The sequence below is a fragment of the Electrophorus electricus genome, chromosome 10 (assembly GCF_013358815.1).
Source record: "Electrophorus electricus isolate fEleEle1 chromosome 10, fEleEle1.pri, whole genome shotgun sequence".
NCBI lineage: Eukaryota > Metazoa > Chordata > Actinopteri > Gymnotiformes > Gymnotidae > Electrophorus > Electrophorus electricus.
In genome coordinates this window covers 10,928,676-10,949,204 of record NC_049544.1, presented here as the reverse complement: position 1 = coordinate 10,949,204, position 20,529 = coordinate 10,928,676, and the positions used below count along the sequence as shown (strand labels likewise).

General features: G+C 43.0%; 1 protein-coding gene across 12 annotated transcripts in view; it reads right to left on the bottom strand.

Moving 5' to 3' along the window:
* The window catches only part of ptprub (protein tyrosine phosphatase receptor type Ub), a 137,367-nt gene that overhangs the window by 31,109 nt on the left and 85,729 nt on the right, over nucleotides 1-20,529 (bottom strand). For all 12 annotated transcript variants that reach the window (XM_035530547.1, XM_035530546.1, XM_035530552.1 and 9 more), the window contains exons 7-12: nucleotides 16,333-16,626; nucleotides 11,453-11,770; nucleotides 9,842-9,951; nucleotides 6,056-6,257; nucleotides 4,029-4,131; nucleotides 3,409-3,682 (exon numbers count right to left, since the gene is read on the bottom strand). In XM_035530547.1, coding sequence (XP_035386440.1) covers nucleotides 3,409-3,682; nucleotides 4,029-4,131; nucleotides 6,056-6,257; nucleotides 9,842-9,951; nucleotides 11,453-11,770; nucleotides 16,333-16,626 — 1,301 coding nt within the window. The remainder of the gene's footprint in view (nucleotides 1-3,408; nucleotides 3,683-4,028; nucleotides 4,132-6,055; nucleotides 6,258-9,841; nucleotides 9,952-11,452; nucleotides 11,771-16,332; nucleotides 16,627-20,529) is intronic.

Sequence of the window (20,529 nt, the reverse complement as noted above, 5' to 3'; positions counted from 1 at the left end):
TCACCCAGTCAATGACGTGAACAATGGGAGGCGTCCAATCAGATCTGTGTTGCCAGAGTATTGAACTCACCTGTATGTCTTGATTACAAGTGTGTATAACAATGTTTCAGACTCACAGTCTTTGTGAAGTATTGCTGACAGTTTATCTTAAAGCATATCGAGCCTTCTTTTTGGGCAGCCTTTCTGTGTATCGTACCCTATTCTTGTATTTCTGTTTTTTTGTCTTTTTGCCTACCTCTTTCGGATTTTCTGCCTGGTTCTTTTTGTCATTGCTCTTTTGATTTCGGATTTGGACTACTTATTTCTCTACATTTTGGATTGCCCCTTTATGTACCTTGGATTATTCTCCTGTCCCTGTACAATTAAGAAATCACCTCCTTTTTCATATCCTGCAAGCATCTGGTTTTGCCCGACCCCTTAAAAATACGACTTCCACAACGAGGCAGCCCCATCGGTAGGGTTTGTTTGACAGGCAAGAGGGAGTCAGTGAGCTTTGATCACACCAGCACAGCCACAGACCATGTCCCCCACTTAATCAAATTCACAACAACGCCCATGGCCACCACTGCAAAAGGAGATCTGTCAGCAAACTCAGCCAAAGCACATGAATTATGAGCACTATATTTAACCAGCCTGAGGAAGAAGAAGAAAGCACACTTGGTTTGGTGAGGAAGGAGAGAGAGTGAGACAGAGAGACAGTGGGGGGGGGGGGTACAGAGAGAGAAACAGAGAAAGGGGGGACAGAAAGAGAAAGAGAGGGAGAGTGATAGATTTCTTCTCAGACCATTCATCATGACATGGCAAAGATTGGGGAATGAAAGAAAGAGGAAGTAATTAGTGAATGAAAGAGACAGAAGGTGCTCACTGGGGACTCGCACGCACGCACACACATCCCATGCCTGGTCCCACATAGGTTGCCCCTGTGGTTCCCTATACTCGAAGGTACAGACATTCAAGCTAAAACTTGCAAATGTATATTTATGCATGTACTTGAGGGAGAGAGTGTCACTGATTTCACAGCTGAGTGAAGGGAGCTCAGGGAATTGGTGAAATTAAAAGAGACAGAGAGAGTCAGTCCAGATTCTGTTGGGAATCAACAAATGTTTCAAGCATCTCTTCACATCTATCAAATCAGCAGAAGATAAGGATTGTACCAAAAGCAATCGCACTGGCAGATACAGATACAAATACAGATACGGATACAATACATACTATACAAAGGGTAAATACTCTTTTCTACTTTACGGTGCTGCAAAATGTTTAGGAAGTCACTTATATCTCTGATGCTGCCCAAGCAACAACAGAGAAAACAAAAGAATTGATATAAAATCACCATTCCTATAAAACCAGACACAGACCCAAGCTGCTAAAGGGTTCAGTGCAAGCACTGCAGTAATGCTGCACAAGGGCCAACTCTCCTGAACTACACCCTCTTTAGCTGGAAGTGCCACCCTGAAGGGCCATTACTGTAGCATAAAAAAGCACCAAATGAAAAGGAATATTTAGGTAAAGGTCAGGGTGTAAATCACTAGAGCTGATCAGCAGTTCACCTCCATAGTGGCTGAGTTGTGAAGTGAAAGTGACGGCTATTACACAACAACCGTCACACACATTTGCAATCAGGCAGGAGCAGGGGGCCCCTGGGGGGCAGGGGGTCATGTGTGGGCAGGGGGCCGTGGGTGGCCAGGGCAGCCAAGGCACACAAAAGTCTAGAGCGCAGTATTACCAAACGGTCCAAGTCTGCCCCTCTGCCTCAGTGTGCAAAAGCAGCAATGAGTTAGGCTGGTGGAAGAAGGCTCATAGATGCTGAGCCAGAGAGATAACCTTCTGCTAAATGTCAGGTGCATCGCTTTGAAGACGAAAGCTCTCTGACTGGGATCAAATCCAACTAAACCATTAAAAAACCCTTGCTGTCATTTCCACATATTGCTCAGATGTGTATGTCTATATGGAGAGCAGCATCACTAAAAGTGACAAGGGGTTGCACCCAGATCCACGGAGGAGCAGCTGCCTGTCAGAGTGGAGATAGAAGAGGTTGAGAGTGGAGCTATTCCATGTGGAGGATTCACTTGCATTTGCCATCCTCTCCGAGGGTAATTAGAAGATTAGACTAATGTGAGGAAGGCAGCGCGTGTGCGTGTGCGTGTTTTGAGCTGCAGGCTGAGACTCAGGTCTCAGAGGAGGCAGACAGATCCCATGAGGGCAGCATTTCAGAGGAGTCAGGATGATAGGTCCAGGCCAGAGGGTGCTGAGTTGATTGGGGCTGGTGCTGCTCTCCCTGAGAGAACCCATTGACCTGCTGTCAGTCACAACAAACTCCCACCCACTTCTTTGGTCAAATTCCTTTCATGAACCAAACGGTGTAAGTGGCTTGGAGTGCTCCACCAGTGGGCAGGGCCTGGGATCTGTTGTCACACACGAAGCCGGGGGCCCTGACGTGATCGCGCTACAAACTTCTCTGAGAGTTGTCTGGAAGGATTCTCAGGCAGCCGGAGAAGCCCATCTGTCAGGGCCTAATTTTAGCAATGAACTGCTTATGTGACAAACCACATTCCTCTCGCCATTGAGGGCCTGACTAATAACATAAACTGCCAATTATCTATTTCTGATCAGCTGCACCTGTGTCCAATTACGCCAGAGAAATGGGCCATGCCAGTGAGCTGAGCCACTCTGATGGCACTTGGCCAGTGGGAGTAAGTACAGACGCCTTTGTGCTTTGTTTAAATGCAGCCTGACAGTGAGGCTGGCGCCTGGCATGACAGAGAATCCCTTGATACCATGATCACGATCCACCCCGACTACAGGACCAACCAACTTTTAATGACTCTCAGCCTGTGTGGATGCAGAGAGTAGAACAATGAGAGCAGGCTGAAAGGATGAGATGATTCTGAGGCAATGCCTTTGTAAGTCTCATCTTATCACAGATTTTCTTTTTTTACACCACTTATTTTGTTTTCCATATTTTGCTCTGCACTCTGCTATTACATATAAGGAGTTGGCTGAATCTCTGGGCAAACGTGCTTATATATTTTTTCACATCTCAGTGAATATGATAATATCAGACTACAGCAGTGTGCAGAAACCCAACACATATGGGCCCTGATTTGAACATGCATATGAATTATGCCTTCTTAAATAAACTTAATGAAGAAAGTTTGAGAAGGTTCATCAATGCCTTTTCACAGAATAACAGTATTGTTATTATATATGTGTACCATATTGGTTTTAACCACATAACCCTTCAGGCCAAATGTGGGTAAAATTATGGTGAAGGGTACTGCATTCAGATCTACAGCATCACTTTAGTGAAATTAAAAATTGAAAAATTAAAAATTGTGATACTAAACCCAAATCCTTAAAACCTCCAGAAACCCTAAAATCCACCTTAGCTAAACATGTGACATTCACCCCTCGGAAGCTGCTCATGGCCTGGAAGTAGATGAGGTAGTTCTTGCGGGGGTCCAGCGGGCTGTTCCAGTAGCCGTTGTAGGTGTGATTATCACCCACAGTGAAGGGCGTGGTCTCAGGCAGGCTGCTGGGTGCCAGCTCGGCGGTGTAGTAGTGGGGTATGCCGCGGACGTGGGCCTCCCCATGGGAGGTGGGCACAGGGAAACACTCCTGCACCCCCAGCTCACGCTTCACCTTCCTCCCAGTCTCCTCCTCCACCACCACCTGGTATGTACTGACAAAGGCAGGAGAGTAGAGAGACTGCTCATAACACATAGCCACTTTCCATCAACACATAACTAGTCAGTTTTAGCTGTTTACTGCAAGACTACAGGGTACAAGTGAGATAATGTCCATGTTGTGGAATGTTTTACAAAGGCAGAACTCAAACACATTTAATTTTTAATTTTGTTAATTTTAGAATAGTAGGTAATTAGTTGATTGAGATTACCTTGAGAATACACATTGAGGTTTGGTAATCCTCAAAATAGTGCGACACCAAGCAATATTACAGTAATATTACAATATTACATAGGTGAGTAGTGTGGAGGTGGCTGGCTGTAGTGGTATGGTGATGTCACCTGACAGGAGCACCTCGTCCCTGGGCTGGACGTAACAACACAGTGATGGTGCTGTCTGTCTCACTCAGCGGAGACGGCATATCCGCATAGTCAAAGGTGGGTGCTACACATAGAGGGAAAGAGAGAATGTCATACTGATATATCATACTGCTAAGTCATGATCAAAGTGGAGCATGTTAACAGATGTGAGGACCTGCAGCCCGTCAAGCATCTGACTCATTAGAAACAAGCCAAGAAAACATGATGGAGATGAGATAACGATTATGATCAGCCTCCCTCAGTCTCTCCTCCCCAGGCAAATGAACACCTGCATTAACCAAACTCCGCCTGCCACATCCCACCCATTGCCATGCGAGCTAGTCAGAGGCTGTAAACAACACCGTATACTTTCCATCATCAAACCGCCTGTCCTCTCCAAACAAGAACTGACTGGTTGTCTAGGAGTGCAATTAAAAGACACAGAGTGAAGCTGAATTCAAGAATCTTTCCCTGGAGAACTCTGTCTTGAGCCCGAACAGCTTTCTTTAATATCACTAGTGAGTGAGAGAAGGGAGGGGAAAGACAAACAATTACAGAGAAATCAATGATTATGGTATTAAAGGGTGCTTTGGAAAAACTGTAGTGGCGAGAGCAGGCTTCAATTAAAGCGAGGCATCTAATGGCATTAACTCATTCAACACATCAACATCCAGTCAGCCACACAATTACTGAAAAACACACAAACACTGTGAAGTGTTTCTAAAGTTAGTGCACACAGACACATGCACAGACACATACATACACACAGACAGACAGACAGACAGACAGCCTTGTCTGGGTGAATCTCTGAGGTCTGAAGTCTGAAATATCTAAAGTCTGTCCTTTTTTCCAAGATTCTGTCTGGCTCCATAGCAAGTGCCTGTCTGGCTGCTAACCTGACGGGCCTTACACTCCTGTTCTCATATTAGGCACACTGAGCATTACTTCTGGATATTTTATTTCTATCCCACAAAGAAGTCACACAACCTTAAAGAAAAACATGGTGGACAGGGAGACCAGTTCATTCCAGCATGCTGCTATAGGCTATATTAGAGGAATAGTGCTTGGGCATCAGTCCTGCCCATGTAGCTGACTGGACCATATGGTGTGGTTTAGTGTGCGAGGTTCTTAGGCATAAGGGAGATGACAGTGCCTCAGTCCTGCAGTCCCCTTGAGTGTAGAGGAAATGCTGTAATGATGTAATCATGCTTCTCAAGATGCTGTTCAGGTTCGAACAGCTGCAGTGATTCTCTTCAGGTGACATTCGTCCAGGCACACATACCCAAACACCACTGCATAATGACTCTAGGGTGTCATTACACACACACACACACACACACACACACACACACACACACACACACACACACACACACACACACACACACACACACACACACACACACACACACACACACACAAAATCGTGCTCTGCAGGCATACTCGGTCAAAGATAACTTATGAGCATCAGAATGTGCATATACAATGTGTGCACGTGCATATGTGCTCTCTCTCTCTCTCACACACACGCACACACACACACACACACACACATCAATTTAACAATATATGAGTACATGCAGATGATAGACATGTATTTGTTTATAATATAATTTTCCTGTCATAGTGTCTCTCTTTCTTAATTGCTGAAATGTAGAGTGACTGAATTTAATTTGGCTTCATCTTGAATAATAGCTTGAATACGCTTACAGTATTCACCTTGTATTTCTGCAGATAAGCAGATGTGCACACATGCAACACCCCCCTCTATTACTCAGTTTTCTGACTGTGGCTAATGGTTTATTTATAGCAGCCTAAAATTGCCCTCTAATTGCTTTTCTCTCAAAATTTCTTTGAAATGTTGAAAAGTTTTAGCTCAGAGCTAATTTTACAATATTAAATTGCAGTGGTAGTGGAATGGGTATAAACACAAGTGCACCTGTGTGCGCCTACTGCCTGCCCACCCCCTCCAAACACACAGAAGAGCCATACCCCTTCCTCCTTCTTACCGGAGATGTTGGTGGTGATCTCGCTGAGGGCCGTCTGGCCAAAGCCCTTGGCAGTGCGAGCGCGTACAGAAATAAGGTAGGTGGTGCCCGGGTGCAGGTTGGAGAACATGTGGTATGTTTCATTCCTCAGCTTGGAGACGGTGCGGCGTGGGCCTGGCACGTTGATTCCAGGGTCAGATGACTCAATACTCTGGTAGCTGATCTAGAATCAGACACAACTCAATGGCACAGACTCCATGTGACTTCATGCTTGGGAAGCAAAATTAGAGAAAGAAGCTTCCACAGTGTCGTGATTCCATTCTGCAGTATGGAATTGCGACTGTCACTTCTCAGAGCCAAACAGGAAGAGACAGCATCTCAAACATTTTTTTCTTTCTTTAATGTATGTGCTCCATTACTTTACCCATCATTAGTAACACTGATAGTGGAACTGTGGTGAATTCAGTGCTACGTCTATTAAGGGAGCAATGTCTCGCATTCTTGAATTTTCAAAATCAAAAATTGATTTTTTATACAGATATCCAATTAATGGAGAGAAGTAATATAAAAACATAAAAAGTACAATAAACATTGATAAAAACAAGCTCCACTTTGCATGCAAAAAACAAACAAAAACCTGTCCGCATCATTATATGAAGCAACACCCTAAATCTAATACCACTGCGTGCTCACCAAGTAACACATAATTCCTACTGTTTTCACACACAGCACTTTTTTATTAACATTTCAGTAAAATTTCTAACCATACCTTGAAGTACTTTTTGTGCTGACTAGTATCTATGCAGTGCTTTCAGCATACAGAGTATCCCTCTGAGCAGAAAGAGCAGACAGTGCATTGATACAGGAGGAGGAGAGGGAGTTTTGGAGCCCGAGTCCATAGACACCGCTTCATGTCATTCATCACCTCTCTGCCTTAGACCAAGGGCTCGGGGAGATTAGCACGGAGAGGCACATAATGCCCATGTGTGCCTGATAAGCATGAGGAGAGGATTGGGAGGCCTGGATGCCTCGCTGTATGGAAGATGTACATGTGAGCAGTGGGAGGGGAGCAGGACCTGCCAGTGCTGAGAGACCGCCATCCCACTCGATGCGGCTCAGTGAAAAGTGGTCAATGCTATAATCTGAGAGCAATACGAGAGGATTTCTCCTGAAACCATATCAAGCTCTCTCTCTCTCTCTCTCTCTCTCTCTCTCTCTCTCTCTCTCTCTCTCTCTCTCCCCCCCCATCTGCCTGGGGAGATCAGGATGTTACTGCCACAAAAAAGAAAGAAAGAAATCACCCCTGCCTCCACTTTATATGTCAAGTCACAAATCCCATTTAATAACATCCTTGAGATGACATTGAGAAATGCAGGGTTGAGCAGGCTCAGGGACTGAGGAGGCAGGCTACAGGGGAGAGGCAGACCGAGTGATGTGAGAGGTAAGAGCTATGAGAGACTGACACCTGATGGGACAGGTGACATTCTCATGCATCAAAGCTACTTAGGACCAAGAGTCTTGTGAACAACATTTATAATTATAAGTTCTACAAACTCCATCAGGGCCATAACCCAAATAGATCTTCAGTCTATGGGCCTATTTACAACTTGCATTTAAAAACTGGATCTGGACCTATTATGTGTACATAATGCTAGATGTAAACCGGCACAAAACACATGATGATCAGAATGGAATCAGATCAGCTAGATCAACTAGGTCATCTCCTGAGCTATTGTGAGCTCAGTTGCAAACTCATGCATCTATTATGTTGATATTAAGAAGTCATCTATTCTTTCACAGTGACCAGTCAAGTGGAGTTGCATTTACACCATATTCTTTTAATTTGCATTTTATTAATCTTTATTGTCTGTATAGCACTTTGTAAACTGTTTTTTTAAGTGCTATACAAATAAAGGTCAGTTTAGTTAATGAATATTAAGCTGGTTGAGTGACAGTTAGCAAGCATTTGACTATTTCCATATGTCACGCAGGAAATGTGATCAGCTCACACAGATCATCAGAACACATCTGAGAAAAAAACAAAAAAACATCTGGTAATGCAAGAGCACTTTCAAACTTGTCAGCACATCCAGAATAGGACGATTCTGCGAGGTGTAAACAGGACCTAAATGGAAATTGGTTCTGAGACAGAGGCAAAGCTATTCTGATAACAGGTAGACAGAGGCGTATGTGTGAGAGAGAACAGTAATACTGACAGATCTCCAATGAGCTCAGAGACCACACCTGTGGGTTGCACTAGGGGCTCTACTGTAAGGCTGCAAGACAAAGAAAAGCCTCTAATTATGTGGGACACATTTTTCCATTCCTGTTCCTCCCCTGTTTCATCACATCTGCTGCAAAACAGATGCCATCTCTCTGTGTTTCTTATACAGTCACGAGCTAGTAATATGAAATCATCAACATACTGAAGACACACTGGCTTTAGGTTTAAATGACACTATGATGATCTCTGAAGTTGGACATTATTCTTTCTTCAAAAACTCAGCTGGTACAGGAGGGACCAATTTCAGAAGTGTTGTTCATGAGGCCCCAGAGCCCCAAGAAGAATGAAGGGCCAGGCCCTGATCACCAAACCTTGGGCTGAACCTTGATGGTGCTTGTACCTGGCAGTAAACAGGCCACTTTCAGCTCACCACTTTCAGCCTTCTGTGACAACTCACATAATAGTATAGGACTATATGAATTCACATATAGGGAACATCTGTGATAGACACCATTCATTAGAATAACTCACCAATCTGTCAGCCATACTCAGGAAAAACATACCCAATCATTATGATGTCAGCTATGCTTACATGCCTGTGTGTTTGTTTGTTTTTTTTACAATCCAGTTATTGCATAGCCTCCACAAGTTATAGATGTTAGCTGACCCACTTTAAATTGAATTCATTTTTAGCAAATAACAATCTTATGAGTGCAGGTATGTTTTTAATTTCAAGATTAACAGCATGAGGTATATTATGGCACTTAAAGGCTGAAGTGACACAAATGACACAGATGCCCACCCACACATATTCATGCCCACAGTCATGAAGACACCCACACCCACACACAGACACTCGCTGACACACATGCGCACACAGAGACAAACATGCACATCCACAGAGATGAACACATACACACACACACACACACACACACACACACACACACACACCAATGCACACCCACATACAGACACACACACACACCTACGCATGTACCCACACATATGCACACACATACACACATACACACACACACACACACACACACACAAACATACACACATTGATGCCCATAGAGTTCAACACAATCACACATACACAGAAAATATACACACATACACACCGATGTACACCCACATATAGACACTCACACACACACACACCTACGTATGTACCCGCACACCTGCACATGCACACACACACACACACACACACACACACACACACACACACACACACACTTTGAAGAAAGAAGGAGAAAGGATACGAGAATAAATGACAGTTGGAAAGTGGTAGCATGAGTGATAATTACTTGAGTAAGTGTGTCTTGAACTTTGGTTGGTAACTCCATAGTGAGACTGCTGCCCAGCAGTCAAAACACTAAGACTGCAAGTAACCAGAGGGGAGACTTCACTTGCTTGCTTCTTGTTTGTGTGAAATTAAGTTCATCCATTTGAAATGGTGCATAATAGGTAGTGTAAGTCCTGCTTATCATACTCTTTGGCTGACATGTATAGTCAAAGTGAATGGCAAGGCAGTATACTTTTAAGAGGGAGTGACAGATGCATGAAGGATGTACCTCATATTGAGTGATAAGACCATTGGGTTCCACTGGCTCCTCCCACTTGAGGAAGATCATGTCATCCAGTGGCGTGAAGGTCAGAGACTCAGAGGCAATCCCACCAGGAACTATGGAAGACATATGTCATGGTTTCAGGGGTTTGTCTTACTAACATACTGCAAAATCTCTTACAGTGTTCATTTCTGTTCATATGTGATCTTATATTGTCCCAGGTTCAATCTCTTACTGTCTAGCTCTACACTCATCTCTGTGCTCACTGCTAAGTGTCATAATAAAACATGCTCTAATATTACATTAAGTGATTGTGTCTTATCTGTGAAAGCCATCCAGTTATCCATGGGTCCATCCAAACACAAAGCAAGAAAAATATTTATGTCAAGGCATGACCATGAAAAACGCCTGAGCCAGTAATGAGCATGGAAAAGAACAAGTTCTGTCCAGGGCTGATTCATCAGAACACCGACTTCCACAAAACAGACATGGAAAATTTGAAATGATACAATATTTTTAATGGCTTAAACATACTGGCTGAGATACACAGCAAGAAAGTTGAGTTAAATGAGAAAGTCATTTAAATTTGAGAGAAATTTGAGAGAATGAGAAAAGAAATATTTAACTGTGAGCAAAGCTAGTTTACACAGAAGGGAATCAATTATGATTTAGAGAAGTCAGCCCTCTTGTCTACAGAGCTTGCAGGAATGGCACCACAAAGCTGTTATTACTGACACACAATTCAACATTTTGCTGTTAATAACATGGCTCCTTAATTTAGCTCATCACTAATAGCCTAGACTCATTAGCATTGAGAGAACTGAATGCTGTCAAGGAAAATAGAAAGCAACAGTCTAGAGGAAGAGATGAAGTATAGGAACTAGACAGATGACACACTAGTGTAGCAACACATCACAACTCTTTTTACTGAAACACTTCCCAGTCATTGTGTTGTCAGTGATTCTCCAAAAGCCTCCGTTAGCTCTCCTGTACGACACATGCTGGAGTGGAGAACCAACCCACTCACACATGCTGGCTCTATAATCTTCCACTTTGACAGGCTATGAGAAAGTGTTTCTGATTGAAAAAGTGTTAATGGCCAAATTCTTTCTCCCTCTCTATTTCACACACACGCATACACCCACAAAGCAACACACATGCATGCACATACATATACATGCACACAGACCAGAAATATTTTTGTTTGTTTGTTTTTTTCCACAGTGGAAAAATTGATTTGCCCTTCAATTAAGGAATCAGCAGGCAACCATGGCCATATATAGTGCAGAAATAAGCATAAAACGCCTTCTTTCTGGCTTATGGGTAAACCATTGTGAGAATAATAAATGTTTCATCCTCATACACAGAAGAGGGAATGTGTCTTTATTATGCTGACTGGATAAGAGAGGACATTTTACTCATACTTTTCCCAAGAGGTGTATTGAGAGATGAATGAAGATAAACTGGCCTGCCAAACCATCTCTTCTGCTCAACATTGAGTGTAAGCTCACCAAACCACAGGAAAGCTTTATCGAGTCTGCTACTTTTGGAGTACCCATGTATGTGAAGTCAAACCTCTCCCCAGTCACTCTTCCTAATAAACCCAACATTACTCACTGTCCTCCTCGGTTTGGAAGGAGACCTCTTTGCCCTCCTTCTTGCCTTCAGTGTTGGCAAGAGCCAGGCGTACATGGATGGTGCGGTAGGGGGGCAGGTCCCGAAGGGTGAATCGAGATGTGTTGCGCTCCACAGCCAGGCACTCCCTGACCGTGGCATTGTGCCCACTGGCTCCGCCTGCTGTCTCATAGCGGTAGCACAGCGAAACCGAATACGTGTGGCAGCGCGTCAGGTTGAAGGCCAGAGGTTCCCACTGCAGGGTCAGCTGACGAGCCTGGATCTCTGAAGCCCTCAGGCCACGCAGGGCCCGTGTAGGCTCTGAAAGAGAGATGCATGGAGAGAGAGAAAAACAAAGAGGCAGAAGGGTCAGAACTGAAAAAGAGATACAACATATCTTTTTTTCTCTTCTCAACATCAAATGTGTATTTGAGATATGATCGTCTTCTCACATTAACAATGCAGGGAATCTGTTCACGGGCTTCTATAGTTTATGAAAAGACACTTTGTGTCCTGCTTGCCACCTGTAGTGAGTGCCTCCATGTCCAAAACAGGCTCCTGCTAGCAAGTGTGCAACTTATGTCACTTAAGTTAATTAATAGGACAGGCTGCTGAGTGCCCTTCCTCCCTCTTCCACCATTTTCCGCCTACGTGTCACTGAGCAAACCGAGTGTCTGTCTGCTTCCTGCCCAGAGGCCAAACAGCAGCAAACATCCGAGCTCCGTCCAAGGACATCCAATTCTGCCAGAGCCAGTTCCTGCTAGGTCACTGTAACTGCCCACCTCTGTTCAGCATGCCCCGGTGCATATACGGCCACTGCTGGATTAAGGCTGGAGGGGAAGGGACAGCCACTTCTTCAGTGGATGAGGAGACAGAGAAAGCCACTGTCCTAGCCAGCACAGTCCCTCAGTGTTTCTGAAACACGCAGAGGCTACAGGCTGAGCCAAGGACGCCTTGACCACTATCAATAAATGCATTTGTCACGCTTCATTATTATCGGAATCAATGAATTTTTGTCAAACAATATTTCACATAAACTATTGTATTCCTTTATGCTTTTAATAGGGCGGAGGCCAGGGGAGGGCTGGCTGGGGGCTGTGACTAATGGCCCTGAGGTGGAGCTAATGACAGAGGAGAGAGGATCCATGCATAGCCACAGAAAATATAAGGTTACTATCCAAGGTCTTTATTTTTCCTCTAGGGACCTCATTCTATAGGAACTCTTACTGTACTGCAGGCATTTCACTTAAGAAGCACGGTAATGCATTTCTGTGGCTAAAGCTCAGCTTCTGTGAGGAATGAACACTGAGACAGAAAGAAGAAGTATTTTTGCTACATCTACTGAAAGGGGAAGACCTAACTAAATTTAAAAAATGACATTAAATCATTATGATCAGACATGTGTTTATTTTCACTGATTTAACCATGCATTGTATTCACTATTAATTACCTTCTCTTAATTCACTGGTGAGCATTAGGCAAATCAGAGTTAAAACATAAATTGGACAAAGTTTAGCAAATGCTAAACCTCTAATTGCTTTACATAGTGGATATACTTATCAGCTAAGTAGAAAGTGCAAGTGTTGATTGTCTTCATGATGCCACTGATTGTTAGTTAAAGAAAACACATTGGGTGCTTTTGCTCTTGATCTCTTGAAAACACAACCCAAACATCTACACAGCGCTCAGTGAAGGTCTCAAAGTGGGCCATTGTGCCACCCCACTTCCCTTAACCCAGATCAGAGGCTTTGTTGGTGTGCCAGTCTGTACTGGGGTGCCCACGCCTTGGCATCCCTCTGAAATGGGACTGAACACAGTGAGGGTACCCAAGGGCCTGGAACAGCACACTGTTTGCCCCAAGCCAGCTGGGAGTCCAAATGCACCAGTTTCCGCCTTATTACTCCAGGTAATGTTGATGCATAGGCGAAGCCTGGTGTTCTCCGCCTGGTCCGCTCAGATGGCTGATAGCAGGGTAGGACTGGAGATCTCGCCATCACAGAGTAAGACAAGAAAATAAGGGAGAATAAACTGCACTGACTTTTAAAACTGTGAAGAGCAATTTATTTAAGGAAAATTATTTGGCTGTCTTTACATCCTGATAGTTTACAGTAAAATAGTTCTGAGAAAATTATGTCTTTGGTGTTCCTGGGCTCTGTAATCAGCAATTAAAAATGTCATCACAGTCTAGCTGTATTAACTAGAATATAAAACCCGATTCCGCACCAATCTGAAAATCTGACATGGACCTCTTTGCATGTTAACTATTTTTCAAGTGCATGGAGTACACAGAATGGTCAGCTATGCATGCATATCTCTGGAGAGGGTTGGATGTTGGGTGGGATTAAAGTGAGAGGGTGAAATATTGTCTGGACTAGATTAGCAAGAATTGAAAAATTCTACAGCAGCTGTACATTTATCTGACACTTGTATCCAAAGCAACTTATAATTATGACTCAATACAATTTGATCAATTGAGGGCCTTCCTCACTGGCCCAACAGTGACAACTTGCCAGCAGTAGAGCTTGAACTAGCAACCGTCTGATTACTAGTCAAGTACCTTAACCACTGAGCTACCACCTTGCTAGCACTTTTGCTGCCTTTCTCAAACAAAGAAAAAAGCCAGTCACATCACATTTGCCAATGGCCTTGAGCAGGAGGTCATAGCCTATATAGGTCTATATGAAGCTATCTGGCCATAGTCAGGAATTCCTATTCTGGTAAAACAACTTAAAAAGCACACTGAGTGCCTTTTATTGATTTGTCAGAATAAACTCTGCTCCAGAGCAGAGCTGCAGTGTTCTGCATTTGATCTCTGGGTGCTGAGGTCTCCTGTGGAGATCTACTGTCACCCAGCAGCAGCAGCATGAGCAGAAGGAGGTCTATCAGATCTGAGTTCTGTTCCATGCTGTTTTAGTGTTCACTACTCTACACGCCGGTGATGGTGTGGCCCATCAGGGGTCCCTGGCTGCCCCAGCATTTCCACACACTCTCCACCCCTTCCTCCAACCACAAGAAGCCCCTGGTCCTGAGTGCTCTGTGACTCACTGCAGGGGCCATTCCTGTCCGGTGGTGGAATGAGGCAGAGCTGGAAACAAGCTGGTCATGTCATCACTTATTTCACTTTTCCACATTCTTTTTGAGGAAGGATTCATTTCAGGGTCTGAAAAGCCTCTGCAGGTCTAGCAGTAATAAAATGATAATGAGCCATTCAGAGAAGACTGACCATGTGCGCTGAGCATACAGATTTCCGGCCATGGAATGAAACAAACTAATAAGCTGTCTTTGGGGGCTGGCTGGGAACATTTCACACAAATCCAGTTGTCAGTGCTGTGGCTGGGCACAGGAGCTAATAGAGTCCCTGTGCAGAAATGTTGAAGGAGGCCATTTTAGAGAGAATCATGAGGAGGCTGGGGGAAACGGTTAAAGTTTTCTGTGTGACACAATAGCCAAGAGTTACCTGGTTTAAAGACAGACAAGACAAAGCTGAGCCCTGTCTGCAGAACCCATCCAGAGGGACTAGAACCTAAGGAAGTCTCAAAAGACTTAAGGGTGAAACTTTGCCAGCTCAATCTGGGATTTGATACCTTTCTGATACTGTGTAGGTGATATCACTAATGTTAGTGTAGTAGAACCTTTAGAGGTTTTCAAAAAAGCTAAGCCACGTCTGAAGAAAGTACATCACTACTGGTTAAATAATTAAATGCCATGGACCTTTTTAATGATTTATAAATTCTCCATCACATTTTATTGTGAACAGTCTAACAAGAGTACTGGCAAATGGGTTTCTGATTGCTTTGCCTGCCTGTTCTCAACAGCTAAAAGCTCATTTCTTCTATTTGGGTGGAAGATCTCTTGAGTCCACTCTCATGTTGAGGCTAATCTAGATATTGAGCTGCCTGATTCTAGACAACCCCTGAAGGATATCGTTATGGAACAGTAATTTACGAGTGTGTGTGTGTGTGTGCATACATTACTCTTCCCTATCTCCCTAGCAAGAGGAACATAGCATTATGCTACATTTTAAGGAAACAATCACAAAAGGTGTGTGTGTGTGTGTTTCCCATTCAAGCATTTATGTGTTTAAAGCCTGTCAGATAAATCTAATTTCTTGTGTACTCTGCAACAGCTGTGTTCTCAATCACACTCTTCAGCCACGGAGTCAGTTATACCCTCCACTTTCAGATTGCAGAATGGGAGTGGGTCTATGAGCACACACAGTATGGAAAGCTTCATTTCTTCACTGATGTGCTTATACCAAATCTAAATTACACATTCAACAGTTAAGCAAATGTGACAGGAGCTTTAATGCTGCAAATATTCATGTGTAGCCAGGAACCACAAGAGATGTCACATAAACACCATTTGAACAAGAGCTTCACAGTTTGATGTAAAGGGGAAATGGAAGAACTACTGTAAATTCTCTCACTCTTCTCCCATTATTTTTCTCCTTTCCACGGCTGTCCACTGCGTTATTGAACTCCTTTCCACTCTAAAACAAACCCTTAACGTTGAACCCTTACTGCTGGACCCTTACAGTTGGGCAAGCTGCCAACATGCCAGAGAAAGAAGCCCCGAGTTTCATTTCAAACTCAGATGGCAGTAGCTGTAAATAAGCACCATCTACTTAATTTCACTAACTTCTGACTACTAAAAGATAGGTCATTGAAAATCCTGAGAAATCGTAGGCAGGTAAACAGTTATTTGTTAACACTCTGTCTATTTCAACAGTTATTTGTTAATACCCTGTCTACTTCACCAAGCACTTGACTCAAAAGCAAAATCACCACTTTGTGAAACATGGTGAGAAGGCACCACTCAGCTCTTTGTGTATGACGCATGTGCACGTTGAACTTGGAGAGTGAGTGAAGTGCTCCAGCACTCACCAGCACACTTAGTTCTGCTAATGAGAGGGGGTCCGGCCGGCCCTGTTCCCCCCTCCCCAGGCCGCGTGAGTAACACACTGATGTGATACTCCGTGTCTGGATCGAGGTGCCATAGCTTGTAGGTGACCATGTTCACTCCACTGATCTCAGACCAGGGCACGTGGCTAGCTCTGTACTCAATTTCTCGGCGGATGATCGGGCCGTCGCCTACGATAGAGTTGGTGTTGAGCTGGATGATCAGGTAGGTGGAACCTGCTCTCAGCAGCTGGGGTGGAGCAATAGGGGAAGGGGGCACTGTGAAGACCACATGTACACACGCACACACACACACGCACACACACACACACACACGCACACACACACAAAGTTAAACCAATCAGTTAAACCAATCAGCAATAAGGTGCAGGAAATTCATCTTTGCATACATATAGTTAAAAGGATTTGTACAAAAAGTGAAGTGATTTTGTGTAAATCAACAAAATTTAAATATATATTTACTTCTGAGGATTGCTGAAAAGATTTTTCCTAGGTTGCATGCTCAAAGAAACTGAATGGACAAAGAATAAATTATATGTCTGTCCCACTACAGAAATCATTACCAGCACCATTTTCCCATAAACATATAAATATGTATATATACACATCCTATTCTGAAACCTGCAACAAAATTCCACAGGGATTCCATCTGAGACAGAGATTTACCTTGGCAGTTACAGTTTCAGATATAACATAGGCCACGCACATGAGCTCAGGATTAGTAGTTTTTACATCCTTCCAGAGGGCAAAAGCAAAACAGCTGAGAGAGAGAGAGTGTGTGTGTGTGATACCTTTAAATACAAGCACTTAAGGATAGATGAACACATCAGCTCCCTTGAGAGACTATGAGGACTACTCCACAGTATAACAAACATGGGGAAAATCCACCAAACCCCATTTATTTTTCCATTTTACAAGGTTAAGAGTCACATCCTTCATTTATATTTAAAGGCTGTTATCGGACTAGGTCATGAAAGCAATTTAAGCTACTGAACAATTACTAAGACATGGAGACATGAAGGGTAAGGCTGGATTCCCAGATGAAAACGGAGGAAAGAGGTCTCAGTGTCATGGCTCCTCTGGATAATGCTGGAATGTGCTGTGGGGGGGAGCACCAGCTTCCCTGGAGCAATCCTTTTCCCTGCTCGCCTCAATCCTGAGACTCCTTCCTCTGGATAGATGTAGAGCTTTTGCAGGTAGAGGGGCAATAAAGCAGAGCTGATATGGTCAGCCAGACTTGCAGAGAGAATAATATTAACTCAGCTACACTAACATCGCCCTCATATCGGGGCCAAAATAAAAATCCACTGCTTGTTTGTGCTGGGTGTGTTCTGCAAATCTTGGAGAGTCTCATCTACTGCACAGCATTTATGTCATGAATTTATAATTTTTTTATATCCAGAAGCACAATTCTCATTTGGCCTCTAGCTGTTATGCAGTAGCCTTTTTGGTGCTTAATCTATGCCTCCATTGAGAAACAGCAAATTATAAAATGAGTTGATTAAGATAATTAAAGGGATGATTAGGTGCTCATTAGTACATTGGTGAGGGGCTGGGGTGTGTCAAAGCCACACAGGAGGTTTCAAAGCAGCGCAACTGAAAAGAAGAAATAAGAGTAGTAGTGTATAGGGCTGCAGAAAACAGGCAACCTGGCACTGGAGCGTGCAGTAGCGGGTCCATGGACTTGTCCCAACAGGCCGATCTACTGCTTTTAATTGGGGTGCAGTGATGCATATTAAATGAGCCCTGCTGTCCAAGTAGGCCCCATCAGAGACCAGGGCCAATAACCTGCTGAGGGAAAACAGCCATATCCTAAAATGCCTTACACAGCACAGACACAATCCATGAATGGCTCTTGCGTTACCTCTTAGCATTACAGACAGAACAACAAAAGCTATGATTATGCTAGGAATGTAACAAAGACATTTTAATAGTATATTAAAGTAAGTGCCAACAGGAATTCATGCATGAACAGGTGTTCTAGACTAGATTAAGCAAGTCAATAACAAGGGAAGGACATTTCTGTGGGCAGCTGTGAAATGTATGACAATGAAGGCCAAAAATAATAAACTTCCTTTCAGACATGAACTTCCTTTCCCAATTTATAGCATTACAAGATTTCATGGCTTTCATGTTGGGGGTTTTAATGCTACATTTATGACAAACAGTGAAAGGATTTAGCAAAGCTCTGTCTCCAGGTCACTTTGCCGTGCACCAAATAGCCTCATGGCTAAACTTTAATAATCCTTGCTGTTACTTCTTTCAGCAGGATTAGGTTGGAGCGGCTGTACAAACTCTCAAAAAGAGTTTGGAGAGACATGCAGACATGGTGTGGAAGAGCTCCATTCCTCTCTGTCCTTCATTCTTCGTTTTGAGATTTGAGGCTCTCTGGAGAAGTGACTGCTCACTGTTGACTGTTGTCCTAGCCCGAGTTATGAGAGGTTTGGCTTCTGCTGTGTATGATAAGTGGTGAGGGCAAAATGAATCACCATGATGACACTGCTTAGCAACTTCTGGAAGAATACTGGTTTAGATAAGCCCCATGCTATCTTTTTCTGAGAGTTTTTCAGCACCCAGGGAAACAGCCTGGCCTTGATCTGCTTCTGTGAGCTCCTTTGCCATTCTTTTGAACACTGAGAAACATGCATCAACAGAAGTCCTGCTTGTGAGTTAACAAACTAGCAATTGTGACAATAATGCAAAGAGGACAAAACGGTGTTAGTATCATGTTTAGCCGATGCACCATGAGTATACATGTTACCTTTTGAATAAAAATATTGTCTCACAATAAGAAAAAAAATAATAAAAATTAAGCAAATTGTGCACAAACGGGATATTCAGTGTTTTCAGGATATTCAGTGTTTTTACATACAGATTTTTAAAAACCTTCTGTCTCAGCTTTAAAATGTGTTGAAATATCAAGTTGAATAAAATTACAATTTTCTGATGAATATATAATGGTATGCTCCCCTTCCCACTTATCATGTGGTATGGCCCACCACGTGCAGTGGGAGTTGTCTGTTGACTATGTTGACTGTGACTGCCTCCTTATCTGTGACCATGCCCCCTTGTTATCACACACCTAAACCTGATTGTTCATATCATGCATATCATGTCTGTACTTAAACCCCTGTGTTTTGTAGTACGGTTGTTGTTCATTGTAGGTGTTAGCAAGTTCTTGCTCAAATGTATGTTTCATACTCATGCTTATGTACCTGTTACCATTGATCGTTTGTACCATACTGCACTAGAGTGTTACATATGAGTGCCTTTGACATTTAGTGTTTATGTGTTTTGTCGTGTCTAATAAATGTCTGTCTGCATGAAGAGACCTTTGTGCATCGTGCCCCTTGTCCTGCGGCACTCTGGCCATCACAGAAAAAAGACATAAATGCAGTTCATGGTAGTAGACCCAGATATATGGAGCATACTAAAATGCATTTAGCATTTTAGCAGACTAAAATGCATTTTAGGTACTCCACTGTAAAATATAATAGTGTAAGGCACTAAAATACACTAAACTGAATTGCTCATGCAAACAAATACAGCCACATGAGAATGGCACAAAACTCAGTGCATCTCCAATAAGAAGCATACAGACACAGACACAGGTGCCTATTCACTGTATCAAAATTAACTGCACAATACTATACCACTGGTACTATATGATTTCAATAATGTAAAATATACAAATTGTGTTTATATACATGTAGAGTATACAGTTGTGTGAAAAAGTGTTTGCCCCCTTCCTGATATCTTTTTTTTTTTTTGCATGTTTGTCACACAAATGTTTCAGATCTTCAAACAAATTTAAATATTAGACAAAGATAACACAAGTAAACACAAAATGAAGGTTTTTATTATTAAGGGGGGAAAAAATCCAAGGGGGCAAGCACTTTTTCACACCACTGTATGTTTATAAAACACATTAACATTTTTATAAAATTATTTACTAAACTGGTTCAAAGTCATCTTCCTTTTTTAATCATATGTTTATTTCCTCTGACCCACTCAGTGAGCCTTGAAGTCTCACTCATTTCTTTACCTCACCCTCCAGGAATCTCAGAAGTAGGGTGATCAGATAAACAAGTAAATAATATTAGATACCTGCTCTTTGAGAAATAAAACATGTGAGGCTGTGAAATGTGATTCCACTGTTTG